Genomic DNA, 18,306 nt, shown 5'->3' with positions numbered 1-18,306 from the left:
AGGCCCTAGTAAGATAAGGTTTGACTTTTGACTGATCTATCATCGATTTTATTTCTTGTATAAAAAATACGGTTGCTTTAAGTCATATCAGTGAACTTCATACCTTATTGAAAAAGCTTTCACACACACACGCATTGCATGAGTTGAGTAATCTATTTAAAATTTCTATCTGCAAGGAAATTTGTGCTTATTGAATACTTATCTCTCATTTATATCTTTGCATATTTTTGTAATGCTATTTGACTGTTTTATCATTTGATTATATATGCGTGTTCTGAAGATAACTTTAGGGAAAAATATTTTTCTGCAAATTTTTCTCCAATTTCAGATCTTCAGTGTGAAGCATCCGGACGGACCTATTCTTACGTCCGGACGAGAGCAGTCTTGCCGTACGCTGTCTTAGCAATAGCCGTTCGGACGGTCAAGTGACACGTCCAGACGGGATCTCTACAGGCTTAAGACTTGCATCTCTTTCTCTGCCATACGCACATCTCTGCATTTTTATTGATCTATCATGTCATGTTGTGTGTTTTTCTTGTGGATTTCTCCCGAGATTTTGACATTCTTTGCACATCTCTTCTCATTCCATGATCTTCATTGTGTCTTCCGTTATTCTTTTAAGTTTTTGTTCTTTTTAGAATATCAGAATATTTGTTGATTGGAATATTCTCTTGAGATATTGTGCATGAAAATCCTTTTCTGTCTGTGTGCTAGGCTGATCTTGATATATTTATGCCTTATGAATAGCTGTATTGCTTATATTTTTCTTTGGCATCCATTTGACAGCCGTCTTAAAATACCACATTATTTTTGGAACTAACAGGATTTAATGGTATTTTTGGAGATATTTTTGTTCAGGAATATGATATCCAGTGGCTCCCAACACATTGTTTGACAGATGGATCTTTTGGAAAACAGACTGTTGTTGAAGTCATATGTTTATATTTCCAAAGGTCTCAGGTGTTAGACAAGCTCTTCCCCCCCCCCCCCCCCCCAGGCTCATGTAGAGCCTTCTGTAACATTCCCTCATATATGTATCAGTTAAAGGTTTAGTGGTGAATCTCCTCATTTATCTTGCAGACCAGTTGCTTAGAGGATGTCAATCTACGGATAACTAGTTTCAGGCTTTGCAAAATCAAGAGCTTGAAGGTTTTTCAGTCCTTGGTTCTTGGCTTCCTGAGCTAGAAGCTGAAGTAGTACAAATCCAGCTTTTTATACAGATTTCTCTCTGCTACTTGATTTCAGTGGATCAACGGGATTTGGTACTTGGAGGATTTTTGTTCCTCTCTTTTGGGCAACTTGTAGACTTTTCTCTATTTTCCTTTTGTTTTGGATTATAGAACGTTTTTGTCTGTGGATTTTATATACTCTGTTTACCTTTGTCCTATTGAGACATCAAGGGGGAGTATTTTGTTACTGTGTTCTTTCTATACTTTGTTTACCCTTTGTCCCTTTGAGACAAAAAAGGGGAGTATATGTTTGATTTGGATCGGGATTGTATTTTTAACCGGTCAAGTGATTTTTTGTCCCAGAATAGCCAAAGGGGGAGTTTGTTAGTTTTTGTGTTGGCTGCATTCTGTTGGACAAAATCACTATCATGTAATGTTACTGATTTCACAGAGATGCCGTATCAGTTCAGAGTCTCCAAATATTCAGAGTTTATTTTTCTGATATGGAAAGGGCCTTATTATGGCGAGATTAGTGTCAAGCATCAAGAAGGAATTTCCAAACTCCATTAAGACTTTGCAAAGTCTACAACTCAGTAAAAGTCGGATCCCGAGTTTATTGTCCGAACAGCCTAGTGAAACGCCTGGACACTTATCAGTCAGTAACATAAACAATTATGCTTTTAATCAGGGTTCAGTCAGTTTTCAGAAGTCTTCTTCAGAGATATGTTTCTAGAAGATTATGTATAGATTTCAAGACAGTGTAGTTAGATCCCTTGCATCTGTCCGGACAACGTGGTATTCCGTTCGGACGCTCATCAGTCAAGCAACATCCGTCCGGACGACGTGAAATACTGTCCGGACGACGAGAACTTTTCGTTCAGACCTTCCTCTGTGTCAAGAAGCTTCAAACTGTTCTACCTTGCATCCGTCCGGATATTTCAGCAGCATGTCTGGACGACACTCAGTGTTCGACCAGCTATAGGATTTCTTTTCAAAACACAGATATTGGAAGATCGCTGCAACCGTCCGAATGATGTGGATTTCCGTCCGGACGCGCTCATCCATAAGGCAAGTTGCGCATTCAAAATTCAGACGGCCGGACAACAACATTCATGGTCCGAACGCGCGAGCTACATATATGGAAATTGCGTGCATCAAATCAACCGTTCGGACGACCATTCCCTTGGTCTGGACACACGAAGCCTTAATATGAAAATTGCATGCAGCTGAAAGTGCGACCGTCCGGACGACAAGGCAACACCGTCTGGACGCGGCTCAAATCAGGAAAGAATTTCAGTGAAATTTTGGAAAGTCGGTCGTACAGTTGTTCGTCCGGACGCCTTATGTCTACTATCCGAATGGTGCCTAGGTTTTTCAAGCTAGACGCTCATTTGAACCTCCTATAAATAGAGGTCCCTACGCTTGAGAACTGCAAGAATTTGGTATGGAATTCCGTAGTGCTTAGAGAGTTATATTTTAGAGTTACTGCGTTGATCTGCTCACTCTCAAGCCGTTGCCAAGTGCTGTTGCTATGCTGAAACTGAAGTCTGTCTTAGGGGTTAGCCCTAAGGTAAAAGATTCTATTGAAGACCCCTTCAAGTAGGAGACTTGGTTGTGAGACGTTTGTGTTGGGTTACACGTTAGAGTTCAAGGTACGACCACTACATAAAGGTATGTGAGTGTTACTGCTTTGTAACTAGCTTTGTCTTATGAATAGTGGATATCCTGGGTTTGGCTGCCCCGGAGTGCTATTTCTCTTAACTGAGTTTTCACTTCGTCAACAAAATATTTGTCTCCTTTAATTCTGCATTTTGATATTTTGTTGCACACTATTGCACACTATTGCACACACTTAATAAATTAGAAGTCCAATCATTTTTCAATCACACATTTCTGGAAGGAGATTACAAAGTTTACTAAGGAGCATCATCCTTGGCAGCTTCATACCCAAGATAGTCAAAGAGTAGGAAGCAAAAGCTTGTTCAAGCCTCGAAAGGAGCCAAGGCTCAAATTTTCCGAGACACAGATTTCTCATTATCTGAATATGCTTTCGCTAAGGGAATTGGTGGGTAATTGTTGGGAATAAATCTACTCATATTGGCCCATCTGAAGAACCATGGGCTACCAGGTCAATACCGACCCGAGGAAAATTGGTGGCTCTAAGCCGAGACACCAGGACTCCTGGGTAGGCCAATCCAGGGAAATAGATTCCATCCCTTAAAGAGGCTATTTTCGAGGATAAGAGACAAAAAGGTTCATCCAGATTGAGTCTCAAGAATGCAGACATCCCGAGACCGAGAGTTCAACCAAGGCCAGGGATAAACGTACCTCGGGAACTCAGGTATCAGTTTGCCAAGGCCTGGGACAAGCATGTCTCGGTAACTCAGGTATCAGCTAGCCAAGGCCAGGGACAAAGCATGTCTTGGGAAGTCAGGTGTCAGCCTCATCCAAGGAAATCCGAATTCGAACCCTAATCCAATTAAAACTTCTTAAAGAATTTGGTCAACAATCATATTCCTAGTAGAATTGGGATTGGACTCCCAGTCCTAATATAATCCCTAAAGATTTGGGAATCCCTAAAGATCCAGGATCACCCTAAAGATCCGGACTATATCCTACGTCTAATAAGGAATTTAACTCCAAATCAAACGCTGGCAGTGCTCCAAGGTCAAGTAGGAGCAGGAAACTTAATTTAGGTTTCCCTATACCTCTTTGCCTATAAATAGGCCCATACCCCATATATAATGACAGATTAATTATTTTATGCATTGAGTATATTTTTGTCTCAAAAGCTAATTTAGGCATCGGAGTAAGACCCCTGGAAGGTTCCCTTGATTTGTTGTTTTGCAGTGATTTTGAGAGCGTGAAGAACATCGAAGAACATGCAGTTCAAACCATAATGGAAACTGCCCTAATAGATTCCAATTATATTCCTTCTCAATTCTTTTAATTCTTAATTTTTTCACTATAATGACATCTTTTGTTTTTCAAAGGTACATTTTTAAAGGTTAATAATAGGATTATGATTAACAAATTTTCACCAAAAAAATAAAATAAAATACATTAACAAAAAATGAACAACTTTTAGAGATCAATAAGTTCAAACTTTAGATTTCAAATTGACAAAAAATCTAAACTTAAAAATATTAAAATATAGGTGTAGTTTAATTTTGAAGAACAATATACAAAGAAAATTCATAAAAATAAGTAAGTAGTCTTGAATCAATTTTTTAAACACTCGTTAACGGCAACCTTTTGTTTTATGTCTGGTCCAAGAATAATGAGTGAGCCTAGGCGCTAATAATTTTAATAATTTTTATTTTAAAATCATATATTTTTTACATATTAAATAAGAAATTATGTACTTTTTATATAAGGATAATTACATTATTGATCCTTGAGATTGGTCTAAATTACAAATTATTCCCTGTGGTACAAAAAGTTCATAGATACTTACTATGGTAAATTACAATTACGAATCACTCTCTGAACCCGTTTTTTGTTCACCAAATTAACAGATTCCGTTAGTTTGCCACGTCATACTCAATAAGAAATTGACACATGTCCATTACAATAAAAAAAATATAAATAAATAAAACTTAAAAAATATTTTATTTTTTATTTTTAAAATAGAAAATAGCAAAGGGGTGGCTAGCCATGTCTGGGGTGGCGCACAACCTCCCCTAGGCCTGGGGTGGCCACGTATCGATTTCCTATTAAGTATGGCGTGACAAATTAACGGAATCTGTTAACTTGATGGACGACAAATGGGTTCAGGGAGTGATTTGTAATTATAGTTTACCACATGGACCCTTTATAAACTTTTTGTACTATATAAAATGATTTGTAATTTAGGCCAACCTCAAAATCCAATTATACCTTTTATATATTTAGGGATACATGATAATTTTATACACTAAATTAAGGGTGCGTTTGGGATTGCGATTTCGTAGACAATAAGTGCGATTTTAAACCAAATCGCAGAACATATATCGTTTGGAAACTACATTTTTAAAAATTGCGATTTGAAAACGTAGAAAATCTGTTTTTTCAAATCGCAGATAAGATGATGCTTTTTTGAAAACGTAGAATTTTAAAGGTAAATTCACGATTTTAAAGGCTAAATTGCGATTTTGCCAAACGCTTAACTGAATTTTTAAAAATCACTTTTTTCAAATCACATATTTTAAAATCATTATTTTAAATCACACTTTTTGAAATCACAAACCCAAACGGACCTAAAGAAATCTTTTTGTTAGAAAAATTTCTGTCCTTTTATCCAAGTCAATTACTTACGCTCATTTGCGAGCTCTTCTTTCTATCACGAGGGGTGCTACACATGCACCCCTCATCTTCCTCTCATCCTCTTTTTTCATTAAACAAATTGATTTTAATAAAAACTACATTAAAATCAATTTATATAATGAAAAGAGGTGAATGAAGGGGGATGAAAGGATGCTTTTTTTGAGCATTTCCCTTCTATCACAATGGAAAGGGCAATCGCAGGAACAACGACGACAACAATACGACAACTGCCCATGCCACTTGTGTCCCGCCACGTGGCCGTGATTGGAGCTGGCGCCGGCGGTCTTGTAACGGCCCGGGAGCTCCGGCGCGAGGGTCTCAGCGTGGTGGTCTTCGAGCAAGCCGACCAGGTGGGCGGCACCTGGGTCTACACCCCAAAGGTCGAGTCCGACCTGCTCGGACTCGGCCCCATCCGGACCACGATCCACTCAAGCCTCTACCGCTCCCTCCGCACGAACCTCCCCCGGGAGTCCATGGGTTTCCGGGACTACCCTTTCGTCTCACGGGATGACCCGGACCGAGATCCGAGGCGCTTCCCGGGTCACCGAGAGGTCCTCATGTATCTCGAAGACTTCGCGCGCGAGTTTGGGATTGCTGAATTGGTGCGGCTGGAGACGGAGGTAATGCGCGTGGGATTAGTGGAGGGCTCGAAATGGAAAGTGATGTCAAGAAAGAGAGGCAGAGACGAAACGAGTGTGGATGAGATTTTTGATGCCGTTGTTGTGTGTAACGGCCACTACACCGAGCCTCGTGTCGCTGAAATTCCCGGTATTTATGTGTTGGGTACATGAAAGAGAATTGTAAATTACTAAATCAATCGGTTAGAAGCTTATTCTTTTTTTTTTTTTTTTTCAGGCATGAGTAAATGGCCTGGGAAGCAAATTCATAGCCACAATTACCGTGTTCCAGAGCCTTTTCGAGATCAAGTATGTGCCAGGTTTCTATCTACTTCATCCTTATTTTTTTGGGTATTTAAAGTTTGGATAGTGAACAAGTATGCTTTTGACAGATTGTAGTTTTGATAGGGAGTTCAGCAAGTGCTTTTGATATTTCTCGGGACATTGCTGGTGTTGCCAAAGAAGTACATATTGCTGCGAGAACAATTGGAGATGGAACATTTGGAAAGCAGGCTGGCTATGATAACATGTGGCTTCATCCTATGGTAAAATACTTTCCCATGGTGACAATTGGGTGGTTATTATGACAAGTTATTCGAGTAATTTCACTGTGATTCTGCGTAAAGTTGATCTAAAGTGCTAATCTTAATACTAAATTGATGCAGATACAAAGTGTCTGTGAAGATGGTACTGTATATTTCCAAGACCGTAGCTTTATCCTTGCTGATGTCATTCTTCACTGCACAGGGTATGCTGAAAACTCCATTATTTGGCCTTAGCTTCATCTAGGACCAAAATTCCCTTAACAGAAAGTTTCATATTGAATGTAAAATTTGTGAGTGAACCCAAAATGAAGCATTGAATGATAATTGAAAGTTGTGTGAATGTTGGTTAAAGTGTTTTGGAGAGTGATTTTTGTTTTTGGTTTGAAAAGTATTTTGACTTGACATAAATCAGTTTGAGTGAAAACAGTTTTAAGTGTTTTGTGAATGTTTTATGTTTTGGGTCCTTTGTTAAGATAAAGGAAACTTTAACAACCATAGCCTTTCTCTTTTTAAGGTACAAGTATCATTTTCCTTTTCTTGAAACGGATGGCTTTGTGACTGTGGATGACAACCGTGTGGGGCCATTGTACAAGCACATTTTCCCGCCAGTCTTGGCCCCATGGCTTTCCTTTGTTGGGTTACCGTGGAAGGTTTATCCCTACTTATCATAGTATGCCCTTGGTTTTTAGTTGGATATATATTATTTTGATCTTAGTTAATGGTGGAAGAAAATCTTTGTATGTGGTTGGTGCCAGGTTATTCCTTTTCCCATGTTTGAATTACAAGGCAAGTGGATAGCTGGTGTCTTGTCTAATCGTCTCATGCTTCCATCACAACAAGAGATGATGGAAGATGTTGAAGCTTTCTACTCATCGGCCGAAGTTTCTGGCATGCCTAAGCGGTACACTCACAATTTGGGTGGTAGTCAGGTATATATTTGCTCAAGCCAGGAGCCTTACATGGTCTATTTTGATGTTTGTTACTTTTGTGAGCTCACATTAATTTAGTTTGGTGGCTAATGGCCAATTTTCAATGTGTTGTTAAATGGTCCCAAACTGGCACAATGAAAGAACATAAGGGTGTCTAAACACTGCTTGCACTAGATATCAAGTTAAGACTATAAGTATATCTTTACCTACGTCCCTCAGATTATTGGGAGTAGTATTGTGTTAGTCTTTATCTTTATGCAAGAGTCATAGTCCTAGTCCGAGTGAGACTATCAGTTCTAATCCTAGTTAAGTAAGTGTCCAAGTCCAAGTGGGACTATAAGTCCTAATCCTGGTCTAAGTCAGTGTTGTAACCTTCATTTAAGTGCAGTATTGGAATAAAGTATGGGTAGAGAATTATTCAGTAAAATCAAATTGCGTTGTGAGGTCTTGAGGTCCATGTAAAAGCCTCTATCTTTGTTCTTTATGGTAACCATAGTGAAGTTACGCAGGACCATCATATCAACTTTCCAGTCCAAGGTCCAGTTATGCGGTCTATTTCTAAGGCACGTAACAACTTGTTACCAGAGCCAACAATGTCTTCACCTTCCTCGTTGCCTTCCGAGCAACGGCTGGAACCATTGGAGACTAAATTTGATTCTGAGATGCGGGAGCTTTCACAGCAATGAATTCCAGGTTTGATCAACTGTTTGATCATCGACACACCAACACAGGGATTTGATCTAATAATCGCAGTGAAGGACCACGAATGCCCCAGACAGGTTTGGGCACCAGAGGATCAATGGCTCCTAGGGTGTCTAAGTTAGATTTTCCGCGCTATTGTAGCAATGACGACTCGACTAGTTGGATTTACCGGATCGAGCAATTTTTTGAATTCCATGGTACAAACGAGGAGGAGAGACTACCCTTAGCTGCCTACCGTAACGAAAAGAGTAGTGACGCTTTTAAAGAGGGGGAGTCTCCATGCTAGGTATGGTCCAACCCTTTTTGAGGATTTTTTTTGATTATTTATCTAAGCTGAAACAGGTTGGGTCAGTGCGTGACTATCAAATTCAATTAAAAAGACTCCCAAGTCATGTTGGCAAATTTTCTCTAGAACACCAATTGGGGCATTTCATCAGTGGGCTTAAACATGATATGCACGGAGGTTCAAGCAGCACGCCCCGCAAGCCTCATCGCTGCAATAGGCTTGGCACAGTTGTACGAAGCCAAGCAACAAGCCCAATGCCGGAATAGTTTGCCGGAACCCCTAAGGCCCCCCAATCTGCCGCCCATGCCATCGTGGGTGCTAACCCTAGCCAAGAATCCCCAAATCAAAAAACTCATAGCAAAAGAATTAAAAGATAGAAGGGGCAGAGGGTTGTGTTTGAATTATGACGAGAAATTCAAACCTGGCCATTGATGTGCCAAATTGTTTTGGCTAGAATTGAAGGATGATGAAGAGGAAGCACTACCAGAATGGGTTGATGCGGAAAATTTCAAAGGATTTCTCAGAGAGGGGGAGGAGCTGCCAGCAATTTCTCTACACGCCATCACCGAAGCTCACGGTCCTTGCACGATGTGGATAAAAAAGACTATGGGTGGCTGCAAAATCCTGCTTCTCTTTGATAGTGGAAGCATGTTATGGGCCTGTGTTTGGGATTGTGTTTGTGAGCGAGTAATGGGTTTGGTGAGGGGCAAAGCCGCTGAATCAGTCTTCTTGGGTTTACCTATGGTGAAGGTGATGAATGGATAATGGGGTATTCGAGGTACCCCTGCCTCCTAACAACCATAGAAGTCGTTTGTTGATAATTTTCTTCATACTTTATTTCTCCTCAAAACCCCTTATTAATAGGGTGCAAACAAACATAGAAATAATACTATTCCCTTATTTGGTCTCCTACAAATCTGCTGCTAATGGGAATTATAATCTCTTATTCTTAGGCTGAATCTTAGGCTGCTAGTGGGGGATAACAACCCCTTATTTCTAGGAACTTCCTAGCCCAAAGTCGTGCTGTCCAAGTACTCGACTTTCCTCCCTTACATCCCATATGTGTCTCAGCCGCCATTAGGGTTTACTAGGGTTTTGTTTTGCCTAGCATAGATACGTAACACTCCTCCGGCCTTAAAATGACCCTTGTCCTCAAGGGTAAAAGTTGGAAAGCGAAGTTTGAAGTCCGAGAGGAGTTCCCACGTGGCATCAGCGGGTGAGAGCTCCTTCCAATGCACCAGTATTTCCGGATTTCCCTGCTGGAGTCGTTGATCAAGGATGGCTTGGGGAGTCAACTGGCTATCTTTTGAAATAAGGGGGAGATCATCTTGAAGACATGAAATACATCATGGATTTTGGCTTTTGGTGGGAGTGCAAGGCAGCATGCTACAAGGCCGATCTGTTTGACAATTCTGTAGGGCCCATAGAACTTGGGGGCTAGTTTTGGATGCTGGTAGTCTGCACAGAGTTTTGCTGGTACCCTTGGAGTTTCAAGTAGACCCATTCTTCTTCGGAAAACACCCATTCCATATGATCTTTATCATACGCCTGTTTCATTCGATTCTGAGCTTCCAACAAATGTTGTCGCACCTCCCGAAGAATGTCATCTCGGGCCTTCAATGTATCTTCAACAGCAACGGACCTGGTTGTGCTGGGAATGTATGGCAATAAGGAAGCTGGAGGACAATCGTAAACGATCTTAAAGGGAGTTCGCTTAGTGGCCGAATGAAAACCCGTGTTGTAACAATACTCCACCCAAGGGAGCCACTTGGCCCATTGTTTTGGTGAAGAGCTGGTGAAGCACCGCAAATACATTTCCTATGCTCGGGTGAAAATTTGTCATCGCAATTGAAGTAAAGGCCCCTGTCCCTTCGGTCCTTCAATTCGGCTGGGCTTAGTTTTCGGATCATTGGAGCTCGGTTTCGCACCAAATTGGCTGACGGCAGTGGCGGTATGTTGGGTGGTCCCGTGGCCCTCCTTGGCTCTAAAACGTTTGGGCCTCTTCGTTGTGACAGCAGCCATGCCTCATACAACCTTGCAAGCCCCACTGCGGCAGTGAGGGTGGTGGGTCGGGAGGCTTGGGCTTTCGGCCTAATACTCTCTTTGAGGCCGCTGATGAACCCCTCGTTTTGTAGGGCTACCGAAAGTCTTCGGCACTGCTCAACAAGCGCTCGTATGGTCCCTGATATTCCCGTACGGTCCTTGTTTGCCGCAATTTAGTGAGGTCCCCAAAGAAATCATCAAACTGCGTAGTGCCATATCTCACATGCAGCCCATCCTTCAATTGCTCCCATGATGCGTCCTCCTTAGTCTCCTTAAAGAGCCGGTACCGTAATTGCGCCTCACCCTCAAGATGGTAGGTTGCCAAAACTACCTTGTCTTCTTTTGCAGTATGTTGAAATTCAAAAAACTGCTCCGCACGACATACCCAACTGGTTGGATCTTCGGTACCATCATACTTAGAAAAGTTCAATTTGGCAACCTTTGGGAAAGAGTTGCTAGATTCAGTCTAGGCGACTGTCCTGCCAAACCCAGAGGAACCTGCGAATTTGCTGTGTCTTCCGCTCAGGCTGTTTGGAATTGGTCGACCAGAACCGCCAGCATCTCTTCCATCTGTTTCCTGAGTCGTCGGTCTTCCATCGATCCCATCTCCTTCTCCAATCTTTTGATCCGTGGTTCCGTCATGTCACAACCTGGCTCTGATACTAAAATGTTATGGGCCTGTGTTTGGGATTGTGTTTGTGAGCGAGTGATGGGTTTGGTGAGGGGCAAAGTTGCAGGATTGGTCTTCCTGGGTTTACCTATGGTGAAGGTGATGAATGAATAATGGGGTATTCGAGGTATCCCTGCCTCCTAACAACTATAGAAGTCGTTTGTTGATAATTTTCTGCATGCTTTATTTCTCCTCAAAACCCCTTATTAATAGGGTGCAAACAAACAAATAAATAATACTGAAATAACCGATTCTAGGGAAAGTATAATTCCCTTATTTGGTCTCCTTCAAATCTGCTGCTAATGGGAATTGTAATCCCTTATTCTTAGGCTGAATCTTAGGCTGCTAGTGGGTGATAACAACCCCTTATTTCTAGGAACTTCCTAACCCAAAGTTGTGCTCCCCAAGTACACGACTTTCCTCCCTTACATCCCCATAAGTGTCTCAGCCGCCACTAGGGTTTACTAGGGTTTTGTTTCGCCTAGCATAGGTACATAACAAAGCACTCACAACTTCATCAGCACCGCCATGACCCAAAGAGTGGGAATCTCGTCGACGAAGGGAGGAAGACTGGAGGTCCTCGTGGCTAACGGCGAATGGTTGCTCAATGGGGGTGTTTGTCGTGGAATCACCATATGGCTGGACAACGTTTTCTTCATGGTGGACTTCTGCATACTAGATATTGAAGGATGTGAGGCTGTATTAGCGGCTGTGGCTGAGGGTCTTAGGTTCCATTTTGTGGGATTTTTCAAGTCTATGGATGAGTTTTGTGTGGGAAGGAGACTGGGAAGTGTTGCAGGGAATTTCAACGCCTCAAGATAAGGTGGTAGATTGGACAAAGTTTCTGAAACTCGTGGCTGCTGCAGAGGTATGACAAATCAAGGCAGTCCACTTAGGAGAAAAGGGAGCCCAATTTGAAGAAGTGGAGCCCGGTATCCAGGCCTTACTTGATCACTACTCTAGCCTGTTTCATGAGCCCAAAGGCGTAGCACTTGCCAGAGCCCATAATCATAAAATTCCAATCTTGTCAAGCCATGGTCTGGTCAGCGTTTGGCCTTATGAGTATCCTTTTTATCAAAAAAAAAAAAAAAAAAAAAAAAATGAAATTGAGTGGCAAGTCTCTTGCTTTTTAAATTCCAGAGTAGTAACAGTTAGCACAAGAAGAAACATGATGGATCATGGAGATTATGTGTGTTGACTACTGAGCTTCGAATCCAATCATGGGAAATTTATCTAAGGATAAATTTCCCCATACCTGTGATAGATGATCTTCTGAATGAGTTGCATGGGGGCCAGAGTTTTCTCCAAATTGGGCTTACGTTTAGGCTATCATCAAATCAGAGTTCATCCACCAGATACTGAAAAGACGGCATTTCGGATCCACCATGGGCACTACGAATTTCTAGTAATGCAGTTTGGGCTATCCAATGCCCAGTCCACCTTTCGGGCCCTAAAGAACATCTTTCAGAAGGTAATTCGGAAGTTTGCTTTAGTTTGCTTTGATGATATTTTAATTTATAGCAAAACCTAGGTGGAACACTTGCATCATGTGGCCCAAGTTTTTGAAATTTTATGGACCCATCAATTGTTCCTGAGGAGAGATAAATGCCAATTTGGCAAAATTGAGGTGTGCTATTTGAGACACATAACTTCTCCGCAACGGGTGGAGATGGATCCTGGAAAACTTGATTCAATAATGGGGTGGCCCAAACTCAAAAGAATGCCTTTGGATGGTCAGCCCACGCAGAGGAATCCTTTAATGAGCTGAAACGGGCTATGACCCAGGCCACAGTTCTAACTTTACCTGATTTTTCCAAACCATTCATAGTAGAATGTGATGCCTCTGGGTTAGGCATTGGGGCGGCCTTGCTGCAAGAAAATCAACCCATAGCTTATTTTAGCAAAGATACCAAGGGGAGAGAGCTCAGACTATCTACCTATGAAAAAGAGATGCTGGCATTAGTCTCGGCACTCTAAAAGTGGAGACCCTATTTGTTGGGTTCAAAATTTATTGTTTGCACTGATCAGAAAAACCTAAAATTTCTATTGGATCATACTATATCAACTGCAGCCCAGCAACGGTGGTTGGTAAAATTATTGGAATAAGATTATGAGATTGAGTATGAGCGGGGAAAATAAAATTCAGTAGCCGATGCCTCGTCACGAATAGAAGGTCTGAATACTTTGTTGGCTATTTCTCATCCAGTACCACATTGGCTAGAGCCTATTCAAGAAGAAATTCAATCTGATCTAGAACTCCAAGCTCTAGTTGTCAGAATACAAGGAGAGGCGGTGGGCCATGGCAATTCAAGGAGGGCCTGATTTTCTTTATGGAGCGGGTATATTTGCGCAGCACTTCTTCTTTCATTTAGCCCATCATTGCAGAAATACATGGGACACACACGAAGAACTCTTTAAAACCATGAAGATGCTAAAGACTGTTTTACTGGCCCAAAATGAAGAAGCGGGTCAAGGCCTTTGTTAGGCAGCGTGAAGTGTGTCAACAACACAAAACTGAGACGACCATGCCTTTGGGCCTCTTGCAACCTTTACCAACCCATACTAACGTTTGGGCTGAGGCCTCAATGGACTTCATTATTGATTTACCCAAGTCGCATGGGAAATCCACTCTTCTGGTGGTTGTTGACCGGCTAGGTTGTAAGAGGCCCAAAGGCATGGTTGTCTCAGTTTTGTGTCATTGACACACCATGCCGGGGTCCATTCTGTGTGATCGAGATCCAACATTGACAAGTCGTTTTTGGACTGAATTTTTTTCACTTCATAAAATTAAATGCAATTTTAGTTCGGCTTATCATTTGCAAACTGACAGGCAAACGGAAGTCCTTAATCGCACGGTAGGGATGTACTTAGGATGTCTAACGAGTTCAAAGCTTAAAGAATAGGTTATGTGGCTTCTATGGGTTGAGTATTGCTACAACACTAGTACCCTTTCAGCTCATATCATAACTCTATATGAATTGGTGTATGGAAGATCTTCTCCCACTTTGTTATCATATGTCAAGGGCACAACACAGGTGGAAGCCGTTGGGAAGACTCTAGTGGAGCATGATCAGCTACTTAGGGAGGCGAGGGATTGTTTGCTAAAAGCTCAACATCGAATGGCACAAATTTACAAGAAGCATCACAAGGAGAATCATTTAAGATTTTTTAAAAAAATTGTACTCGTCGCGTTCTTGCTTGATTTGCCTAGGAATCATTGCATCCTGTTTTCCACATCTCAGTTCTTAAGCAGCATGTGGGTACCACAAAACCTACAGGGATCGAGCTACCCGATGGGCTGGATTCGCAGGTCCAGCATCAAGCAATACTGGAGCGGAGGGTGCACAAGGGAATACCTGGAAATCTTGGTACATTGGGCGGGTTATTCTACAGCAAATGCTTCTTGGGAAAAGAAGGCTGACTTCATTTCTCGCTTTTCAAAATTTGTTCTCGAGGACAAGGACGTTTGTATGGGGGGAGGAATGTTACAATCCTTAGTAAGTTAAGACTATAAGTATATCTCTGCCTACCTCTCTCAGATTACCAGAAGTAGTATTGTGTTAGTCTTTATCTTTACGTAAGGATTGTAACACATTTACTAAAATCTACCTTGATTCACGTAGTAAGAGACCAGCTAAGTTGGAGAGATGTATTTTGGCCTTTGAAGCCAATTAAAGTGCATACCTCTTGTTCTGATTTCTTTACATTAATTTGGTCATGCTCAAAAAGAATTTTTGGTGTCACTTTGCAGTTCGAGTACAATGCTTGGCTTGCCGCCCATTGTGGATGTCCTGCAGATGAAGAATGGAGAAAACAAATGTATTACTCAACTGCAAAGAACAGACTTGCTCGACCTGAGTCTTACCGTGACGAATGGGAAGATCATCACTTGGTTTTGCAAGCTCATGAGGATTTCATTGACCAAATCTCAAATCGTGTTAGTGACAGATACCTCTCTCAGTAATCAAGCTTCAAGACTCATTTTTTCCTTGCGTTATTATTATTCTCTTCTATTCCTGGTGGTTTATACATTATTTTTGAATAATAATGTAAATTAAGAATAATGAGAGAGAGAGAGAGAGAGAGAGAGAGAGAGCTGTTCATTCTTCTAAGCGCTTGGGAACTGAAATTGAATAAATCAAGATTGACAGTGCTTAGAAAATGCTCAAATATAATTGAATACATCATGACATTTTGCATTTGTCTCTTTACTCCCCGTTACTAGTCATATTCATTTGATATGATGCCTTGTACATCACTAACGGTTGATTTGGATGGGGGATTTTGAGAGGAATCGAATGAAAAAATTAGTTGAAATCAACCACCCTTGTTCGTGATCTTTTGAAGGCAAAGCAAATGGTAGAACAGAGTTCGATATTCCATTCCACTCCCTTGTATTAATTTCCCCCAAATGGTACGGAATTACACGTTCCTTCATTATATGTGTTAAGCATACTTGCTATCCTCCGACGTATAAAAGACAATTAAAATATATGGGAAAACTATACTTTACCCTCTAAATGTTTCACTCCTTTTTTAATCTTACCTCCAAAGTGAAAAAATTTACGGTGGATCCCAACAAAATTTCCTAATTTTTCAATGTAGTCATTCTGTTAGATGATTCCGTCTTCCCTGATGGAAATTGCCGCACGTGCACCACACGTGTGATTTTTGCTCTCGATTTCACCAAAATGCCTTCATGTTTCTTAAAACTGGAAATCTTATCTTGATTGACGCCGGTAAGTTCACCGTATGGGCGATAAACACTCTTTCGCATTCATTAGTACAATTGTCTCTCTACAACACTGGTAATCTTGTTCTACACACTTTGGAGGGTGTTACTTTGTGGGAGAGCTTCCATTTTCCGACAGATACCCTTCTCCCCCAACAACTACTCACTAGAAATACAAAGCTTGTCTCCTCAAGGAGCCAGAGCCATTATTCCTCTAGTTTCTACAAGCTTTTCTTCAACGACAATAATCTTCTCTGCCTTCTTTACGATGGACTTGAGATTTCCAGTATTTATTGGTTTGATCCATGGCTTGTGAGTTGGGATGCTCAAAGGTCCACGTACAACAATAGTAGAATTGCAGTGCTTGATTTCTTAGGGAACTTCAGTTCTTCCGATGATTTCACTGCGGTATCAGCTGATTATGGGGCTGTGCTTCATAGAAGACTGACAATTGATTACGATGGTGATATTCGAGTCTACAGCTGGAAAGAGGAAAAGGAGACGTGGGTTATTTGATGGGAAGCCATTCAGAAACCTTGCAAGATTCATGGTATTTGTGGGGCCAATAGTACATACAGCTATGTTGCTGGTTCTGAGAGGAAATGCTCTTGCCTTCCAGGATATAATATGAAAAACCATACCGATTGGTCTTAAGGTTGTGAACCGGGATTTGATCTCTCTTGCAACAAAAATATATGAGTCAGGCTTTCTGTAGCTATCCCATGTTGAATTCTATCCCAATGAAACATGAGGGCGTTTTGGTAAAGTTGAGAGCAAAAATCACATGAAGGCGGAATCATTTAACGGAATGGCTACAATGCAAAATTAGGAAACTTTGTTAAGGTCCATCGCAAATTTTTTTTACTTTAGATGCAAGATTGAAAAATAGGCGAAACATTAGGGGGTAGAGTGTAGTTTTCCCAATATATTTATATATAATGATCAAATCATAAATTTTTCTTTCTTTATTTTCTTTATCTCAAACATCCAAACAAAAAAAAAAGAAAATACTTTTATACATTTCATTTAGCTAATCCAAAAATACGATTTTTATTTTTTTAATGGTCTAAAGTGAATGTGATACTCCGTATAAAAATCAAAATTTTTATTAATGATTAATCCAATAAACACAAACTTTTTGCAAAAAAAAAAAAAAATGAAGAGAAAAGAATGCCTTAGTTAATAATTCATTTATTTCTCTCCCGAACATTCTCTGTGACTCTTGGTACGTTTGGTGCAAATCTTTCACGAATGATCGAGGGAAACCCTAGCTAACGCAGCCGGTCATCCTTATCCCTTTTACGAATATTTGTAGTCCCCATTACGAATGTTCATGGTCCCCATCACGAACGATTGTTGACGTGTTGTACTATGTGTTGGAAAGTACATCCTACGCCTTCATCATGTGTGTAAAATCGTTCCATGAACGATCGCCCAACCCTAAAATTCATACGAACGTTCACTATTCGCTTGAGGAATGTTCGCCAAATAGCCAGATCAGTTAAACCTTATCCTATGCATTCTCTATCCATAAGTACCCCTTACCCTACATCCCTCAGCACCATTTCTTCTCTGTGCACTTATTCTATCACACTCTTGATTAGAGGAAAGTTCTAGACAAAGAATAAGAAGTTGAGTTGAGAATCAACCTTTATTTGAGGTAACCTTTGTTGTCTAACATTTCTTTCATGTTGTTAATGTTCTATCCTTATTGGTTCATTATTTGTTTTACAATTTTCATTACATAAAAGTTTTAAGGAATTGTTTTCCCACTTCAAAAGAAAATGCCATTTTCAAAATATAAGTTTATATCCACTCTTTGTTTTCATAAATGGTTACAGTGTCATATTTTATTTTACCTTTGTTATGCTATTAGGAGCTTTAAATTAAGAGCTAGCATGTTAGATTAGGTTGTCTCACCATGGGAAGCGCCTGCGCTGTTTGCGAAGAAGAAGGATGGTTCAATGCGTTTATGCATAGACTATCGCGAGCTGAATCGAGTGATGATAAAAAACAAATATCCTTTACCAAGGATCGACGATCTCTTCGATCAACTTAAGGAGGCCATGGTTTTCTCTAAGATCGATCTACGGTTAGGGTATCATCAACTCAAGGTGAAAGAAGAAGACATCCAGAAGACGGCGATACGTACTTGGTATGGCCATTATGAATTTTTGGTTATGCCGTTTGGAGTAACAAATGCACCATCTGTATTCATGGACTTATTGAACTTGTATTTCATATGTATCTTGATTGGTTCGTAGTCATGTTTATAGATGACATTTTAGTTTATTCCACCAATCACCGT

The 18,306-nt window shown here is 40.7% G+C and overlaps 1 protein-coding gene across 2 annotated transcripts; it reads left to right on the top strand.

Moving 5' to 3' along the window:
* The first annotated feature begins 5,608 nt into the window (after positions 1 to 5,608).
* LOC133854204 (flavin-containing monooxygenase FMO GS-OX-like 4) lies at positions 5,609 to 15,467 on the top strand. Of its 2 annotated transcripts, XR_009896791.1 has the most exons (8): positions 5,609 to 6,242; positions 6,330 to 6,400; positions 6,484 to 6,636; positions 6,757 to 6,839; positions 7,151 to 7,286; positions 7,392 to 7,565; positions 8,075 to 12,737; positions 15,018 to 15,146. XR_009896791.1 is itself a non-coding variant. In XM_062290291.1 (7 exons), the coding sequence occupies exons 1-7, from the start codon at positions 5,657 to 5,659 to the stop codon at positions 15,228 to 15,230; spliced, it is 1,416 nt and encodes a 471-aa protein (XP_062146275.1). In that variant the 5' UTR covers positions 5,610 to 5,656; the 3' UTR covers positions 15,231 to 15,467. The 2 variants fall into 2 exon arrangements, 1 of the variants encoding a protein (XP_062146275.1); XM_062290291.1 differs by lacking the exon at positions 8,075 to 12,737 and having other exon boundaries at positions 5,610 to 6,242; positions 15,018 to 15,467.
* Positions 15,468 to 18,306: the final 2,839 nt, after the last annotated feature.

The sequence above is a fragment of the Alnus glutinosa genome, chromosome 13 (assembly GCF_958979055.1).
Source record: "Alnus glutinosa chromosome 13, dhAlnGlut1.1, whole genome shotgun sequence".
NCBI lineage: Eukaryota > Viridiplantae > Streptophyta > Magnoliopsida > Fagales > Betulaceae > Alnus > Alnus glutinosa.
Note: the sequence above shows the minus strand (reverse complement) of the source record. Positions and strands in the feature narration are given on the sequence as shown.